This window comes from Ammospiza nelsoni, chromosome 2, assembly GCF_027579445.1.
Source record: "Ammospiza nelsoni isolate bAmmNel1 chromosome 2, bAmmNel1.pri, whole genome shotgun sequence".
NCBI classification, from domain to species: Eukaryota; Metazoa; Chordata; class Aves; order Passeriformes; family Passerellidae; genus Ammospiza; species Ammospiza nelsoni.
Genome location: NC_080634.1, coordinates 117,707,720 through 117,714,768, shown reverse-complemented (window position 1 = coordinate 117,714,768; position 7,049 = coordinate 117,707,720). Strand labels below are relative to the sequence as shown.

At 45.7% G+C, this 7,049-nt stretch overlaps 1 protein-coding gene across 2 annotated transcripts in view; it reads right to left on the bottom strand.

Annotated features, from left to right (window-relative positions):
• Positions 1-5,197: 5,197 nt before the first annotated feature.
• Positions 5,198-7,049, bottom strand: part of KCNJ6 (potassium inwardly rectifying channel subfamily J member 6) — a 174,949-nt gene continuing 173,097 nt past the window's right edge. For both annotated transcript variants that reach the window (XM_059493874.1, XM_059493873.1), the window contains exon 3: positions 5,198-6,716. In XM_059493874.1, the coding sequence (XP_059349857.1) occupies positions 6,391-6,716 (326 nt within the window). In that variant the 3' untranslated portion in view covers positions 5,198-6,390. The remainder of the gene's footprint in view (positions 6,717-7,049) is intronic.

Genomic DNA, 7,049 nt, shown 5'->3' with positions numbered 1-7,049 from the left:
CTGGATTGCTCTTGTTTTAATTATCAGCTCTAATCTACAGATTCCTCAGTAATTGATAATTAAAGACCTAAAACAAATGACTTTGTTACAAAACTAGAAATACTCTTGGAAGGTCACGTTTTTATGGCAAATCAGTCAGAACTGACACGAAGAGAGAACAAACACTGCCTAAAAAAGAAAATGGAATTTATTATTTAAATTTGATGAAATAAAGCCACACCCACCCTTTTCTCCGCCAGTTTCCTGGGGAATTTCAGAGTCACTTTTGGTGACAAAAATGAAGTTGGAGTCTTGGAGAGGCCAAATGATTTTTGTGCATTGAACAGATCCCTCTTTCTTTTGAATCCAGGGAAGTTAGAAACAATGGCTTCTCTCTTGGAGTTACTTTCCTGCATTTCACAAGGGGGAAAAATTCTGTGTGAGGTTGAAATTGTGAATTTTCTCCCTTGTCTGTCCTCATCATAGAGATTTCATGGTGGTGACTTGTCCAGCCAAGAATTATGAGCAATAAATTTGGTCGTGCTTTATTTAATGTATTTATTAACAGGAATTCTGTGGTGATGATTTGTCTGGCCAACATTTTTAAGCAATAATTTTGGTCATGCTTTATTTAGCATATTTTTTAATAGGAATGTTGTGCGTATCAGAGAAACGACACATTAAGCTGTGAAAAATGGCTCGGCATGGCTGAACTTTGAATTTCTGATTCCTGCCCTGTGCCCAGGCATTTTCTTGGCTCCATCTGTGGGTTTTGCACTCATTTTTATTCCTCTTTTCCAGGAATATTTTGAGTTTCCATCCCTGGCAGTGCCCAAGGCCAGGTTGGACACTGGGACAGTGGGAGGTGGCCCTGCCATGGCAGGGGTGGCACTGGGATTTGAGGTCCCTCCCAACCAATTCCAAGGGATTTTGGGAAGAGCTGGTCCATGTTCAGCTCCAGGATCCTACCCAGCTGAACCAGGAATGTTGCTGGGAAAAGGAAACAACTTCCACCACCATCTGAGCAGGATTCCTTGGAGTGACTCCAAACTGTGACAGTTTGGGCTCCCCAGCCCAAATCTCACTGATCTTCTCACATTAGAGACTTCTCATGGTCTCATCATAATCTTCTTTATTTAAAAAAAGCTGTTTTTAATTTGATCAGAGTTACATTTTGGGAAGATTTGGGAAGACTGAAGAGCTGTGGTAGGGATGGGACGCTCCAGTGAGGGATTTGGGATGTGATGGTGGGGATGTGGCCAGGGAAGGTGACTGTGAGGATCCATCCTGGTGAGCCAGGAACGCTCCTTGCCTGAGCTGGAAGGAGTCCAGAGGACTCCAATCCAACACATGAAGGAAAACTTGGTGGGATAACACTTCCCCAGCAGCTCTCACAGCTTAAATTCTCCAGGAAAGTCGGTGCAAATGATTGCCTGTGATGATCTGAGGGAAAACAGCTTCAGCTGTGAGTTTGGAGCTGCTGCCTTTGATTTACAAAAAGAAAAAAGGAAAAACCAGTAGGGAGAGCTCTCCGCATTCCTGCCCTGTGAACAAAAAATTCCTAAAAGCAGCTGATGTTACCAGAAACCCTGAAGTTTTCACTCTGTGTGGATGGCACGTGAGCTGGGGGGAAGGAGGGATGAGCTGTGGTTTGTAGCTGTGAATTTGCCTGGAATAGAAAGCAGATTTCACACTTGTGGTGAAAGAGGAAGATCCCAGTCCCTCTGGAACTCTATTTTTGGATGTGATGTCTCTGGGGTCTCCATGGGAAACTCTTGGAGCATTAACAGGCAACAAACAGGGCAGTGGAAGTGGTAAAATAACTTAAAATAACTTAAAATAACTGCACCTCTGTGCTGGAGTTGCCACTGGATTATAATTTCTGGAAATCCAGAGGATCTGATAAAACTGTGAGAATAAATCAGGAGAAAGAAAAGCTGAACCCACAAAATGACTTTGTGAGCGTCTGGCACCACCTCTCCCCTCCAAAATACCAAAGCCTAGGAGTTTAAAATCCACTCAGGAAATGGTTAACAAATAACTACAGCTCTCAGGTCTTGTCTTTAACAATTATTTACAGCTCAAACCCAGATTTATGCTTGCTCTCCATGTGCTTCTTTCCAAAGAGGTGTTTGGGAGCTGAGGGAACAAGAGGGGAAGAGAAGCCAACTCCTCCTGTTTTAGGTTTGATTTATGGCCTAAAAAAAGTGCCTGAGTGGGGTAACCTGGTGTTAAGGAGGTTGATATTCTGAAAAGAAAGATATTTTGATGGGCAGGGAGTGCCACAACGGTAAAAAATTAATGTTTGACAGCCAGGAGTTCTGGTGGTGGCTGCTAAAGGAATGTCCGAGGTGCCCAAAGCGCAGGAGACGAATTATGCTGAGCCTCTCATCCACACCCACATCAAAGAACTGGAGGAAATGAAATAAATTCACCACTTCAAATCTCCCAAAAAGCAGGAGGGACAGAGATCCCAGGTTTTCTGGGGATGACAGAGTGCATCCTCCCAGGGCTGTGCTCTGCTGGACAGTGAGGAGGTGACAAACCTGGGCATTATCCTGAGGGCTGCCTTTTACCTGGAAATGCCTTGGTGGGTGGGCTGGGCCCAGGGAATGGGGGATTTTCCATTCTTCCATTAAAAAAACCCCAAAATTTCACAGAATCCTGGAATTACAGAATCACAGCATCCTAGAATGGTTTGGGTTTGAAGTCTCCTTAAAGATCATCCAGTTCCACCCCTCTGCCAGGGGCAGGGATCATTCCACACCCAGAGGTGAAGCAAGCTGGGCTGTTGGGAGAATTCCAGAGCAAGGCAGCCCTTGGCAGAGGGGCTGGGGCTCTCAGTGCTCTTGTGGCTCTTGGGTTTGTTTTTTGGGAGAAGTGGGATGTGGTTTTGGACATCTCTGGGCTGAAGGGAGCTCTGATTCCAGACCTTCTCCTTGCCCTGTGGCTGGGAACAGAACAGGGATTTCAGGAATTTCATCCTTCCCTGGTTTTGGAAGGCCTAAGTGTCCTCTTTAACTCCAACAGAGGAACATGAGCAACCCAGACTTGAAACCAAAAACCTGAAGTGAACTTCAAGAGCTTTTTTGTCCCTCCTGGGTTTGGCAGCTGCTGAATTTGTTGGGGTGGCTCCGATGGCTTTGGTGCTGTAGGGCAAAGATGCAGATCAGAACAGCTATAGACACCCACCAGGACATCTGCATTCTTGGGTGATGCTTCCAATTCATTTTGGTGATTTATTTTAATTCTGATAAGGTGGAATTTGTTGGGAAATGGTAAAGCTGAGCTTGGGATATTTGCTGAAGGTCACATTCTCAGTCAGCAATTTAGTGAAGAAGGAATTGAGAGCTCCGGGAAGTAACTGAGAGCTCACATTTACCTCTGGAAATCCTTTCTCTCCTAGAAATCATGAGATAATCCAAGAAAAAAAAACATTAAAATATATTAGTAAATGAATATTCACTAATATATAATAGAAGTGTAATGGGTCTGGATTAATTATGAACCCAATAACATTAAGATGTTACATTAGCCACATCCCTTAATTGTCATTTGCCACAAATATTCCCACAGGGAATTGAGCTTTCCTCAGAGATTGTTCAGGACTAAGAGCTGAGATTCCTGGGTGAAATTATTGACTGTCAATGAAAACACCACTCAGGATATACGGCTTGAAAATCCATTGTTAATTAACAGCATTCAATTCTTAATTGTCTTCGTACCAATTCAGTTGAAATCATTGACACAAAATACATTGTTAAACTGCTTAATCAATCATTGTAGAAAAATAGAGGTGTTTGATAGGGACATTCTAGTACAAAGTTTACGTGAAGCTTCCCCGTTTGAAAGCTTTGGAGGCTTCTATAATATTTTTTTTTTAAAGCTTATGTTACAAAAATGAGATCTCATAAACTTTACAGTCCATACTACATGGATACCAAAGACAAGAAAATACAGGGGGGGAGAGAAAGACAGAACACACACACACCTTAAGCTGTAAGTGCCCTATTCACAGAAATAAAGCTTACACATGCGCATGCCCCAGTGGCGGAAATTCTCTTTTTCCGTGCTGAAGGACACCAAAAAAAAAGGTTTCATCAGGGCCCTGAGCTGCACCATGAATGTTCTCAACCTGCAGCAACGACTTCTAGAGTGGCCCAGTGAATTGTGAGAGCAAAAAGCAGGTTTGTCCTCGGAGGGAAAGCTTTGCTTTCAGCTCATGCACCTTTGGTGGGACGGACGCGCGCGAGCGGCCCCAACGCTTCCAGAGGGGCTCTGGAGCCCCAAAAACCCACAAAAAACCCTAAAAAAACTCTAAAAAACCCTCATCAGCCCTGCTGGGGAGCCACGGGGGTGGGGATGGATGGGCTGGAGCACGGGGCTGATGCTGGGGCAGCAGGATGAGCTTGAGGCCTAGATCTGTCTCAGAAATGTTCCAACCTTCACCAGAATCATCCGCCCAAAAATCCTCATCCTGCACCATTCCCTGCATCCTGGGAATGCCTTTTAGGGGAAAATGGTCAACACTAAAACCATAAAAACCTCTTCCCATCCAGCCTGATCTGCCCTGGTGTGCAATCCTTCCCATCCCTTCCCCAGGCCCTCCTCACCTGGAGGCCCCCCCAGATCAGCCACCCTCTCTGAAAATTAGCAAGGGGCAGTTGTACCAGCAAAACCAAAGAAAATTAAAAGAAAAATAAAGAAAAGAGGTGTGAATTTAATGCCAAAGCTATATCACAGTGCAAATTTTCCACCTGCCCACCAAGTTTCTCCTGAGGTTTATTTTTTTTTCTCTTTTATTTAAACGTAAAGTTTTCTGTACAAAAAAAAACAACAACAAAAAAGCTTCGGATTCTCTTCAGTGTTTTCTTTCTTCGTGGAGTAGGCAGGCATGAAACAACCCCCCCCCAAAATTAAGGAATTAAGGCTGCAGCTTCTCCTCCTTTGCTGGCAGAAATGCTGTTCTTGGTGGAGCTCTCCCACTCCCGTGGAAGTGATGTGAGTTCCCTCTGCCCCATGGATGGAATGCCCAGGGATTTCCAGGGATTTACAACAACCAGGAGCCACCCAAGGTGGAGGAACTCACTGAGGAAGGGCTCCCCTGAGCCTGGCAGGACCCTTCTGTGTGTTCTCCTGGGAATCCTGGTGGAAGGACACCCCCAGGGACGTCGTGCCCCCCGCGCCCTCAGCACCAGCACATTGCAAACGTCACGGATTCCAGCTCCACACGAAATCCAGCTGCTTCTTTCCCAGCTGAAGTGGCTAAAATCTACTGGCTGAGGTGCAACATTCATTTTTCAATGGCTTGTGTGTGTGTGGGTATTTTTTGTGTGTAGCAGACTGCTCCACTGAGATCCCACGGGAGCAGATTCCCTGGATATTGCACGTTAAGGATAACACCTCCACATGACACATGCTTGCTCTATGGAGAGTACACAGGAAATTCTGGTTAGCCATGAGTTTGCCACAGCCTCAATTTTTCAGTTGAACTGCCCCCAGAAAAGAGTAACCAGGAAGGGTTTTGCCTTATTTGTAAACATTTTCACAGTATGTCAGGAGTACAATTCTCTACCCTGCCCTCTCCCAGACTTATGGCTTTTTAGAGTGAGTGAAACAATCTGTTTGGCCAACAGTGAGGTACTCTAAATAGCTGCCAGTCTGGTACACTGAAGAAAATGTTACCCACTCGAAGAGTCATAGAGGGGAGGGGAAAGAAAAAGAAATTAAAATCAATTTTACACTGCAAATATTTGAAGAGAAATGCCTACTCGACGGGTAGTTGGTTTTTGCATCCCAATATTTCTAGAGCTCTGTTTCTAAACCTACATTAATTACACAGCTGTGTACATTATTTAGAAGTTCTTTACTACAGTACTTTTGTACATGCGGCGTTTATTACTAAATGTAGAGAGAAATAGTTACATAAGGCATATGTACAGGGTCGTGTGGGATTGCAGGTCCCTCTGCTCACCTTCCTCTTAAAGCTGCAAGGCCCATTCCACTGTCACCCAGTCTATGAAAGTGTCCTGAAATACATAAAAACTCAGTCAAGGCCCATTGCTTTGATGGGCATTAATTAGTCTCTCCTTTAAAACCCCTTGCATCCATTTCCTCTGCGTTCAGGGATTGGTTTTTGTGTGGTTGATGTGGATAAACCTGGAGGTCTGCACTGGAGAGGGGCCACCAGTCACTGCCGCAGGGAATTCCACCATCCCTGGTGGGTGTTGCAGCTTTAACCCACGCCTTGGCTTAGTCTGGGGTTGAACTTGGGATTTCTGATCTAAAATGTTTATTTTCCGTGAGTTACCAATAACAGGAAGAGAAAATTAATTAAAGGCGTGTTGCAGAAAGGAACAGGGAGCAGAGAGGGAGGAGATAAAGGAGGTGGCCTTTATTTCTCCCCTGGTCCTACACTTTGGACTCATTCTCCAAGTTGGCCACGTCTCCGTTTCTTTCGTTTTGGTCTTCTTGGTTCTTCTCCTCCTCCTCCGTTTCCAGCTCAGCGTGTTGGTCCAGCTTGCTGGAAACAGACCAGGTCAGGGGCAGTTCTGCTCGGCTGGCCATCTCTGCCAGCTCTTTGGCACTGTAAACGGGGGTGTTGGTCTCGTAGGTTTCGTGAAAACTGTTGTAGTCAACCTCGTAAAACCCGTCCTCCAGCGTGAGCACGGGCGTGAAGCGATAGCCCCAGAGGATCTCACTGGTGATGTAGGAGCTGCGAGCCTGGCACGTCATCCCTGCAGCAACAGAGAAGGAACAAGGGCTGTAAGCAGGACCCACGGCTTCCCCAAGACTTTAATTTATTTATTTTTCTGTCTGTAAGAAGGACAGAACGAGGTTTGACATCACATGAGGTGGAGCTCACCAAGCAGGTTTAGGGAGCGTAAATTGACGCCCTTTCCTCCTGGGCATGGCTGAATAAGGGCTCAGCCCAGGCTCCGCCCAGGGGAGGAGCCAAGCATTCCTGCCTGGATCCAATCTGAGGTGCTGGGACAGCAGAGCAGCCTTTGCCCCCTGCATTGCCAGAGGAGCAGCTGCCTCGTCCCCTGGAGCTGCAGAGGAAAACTCCC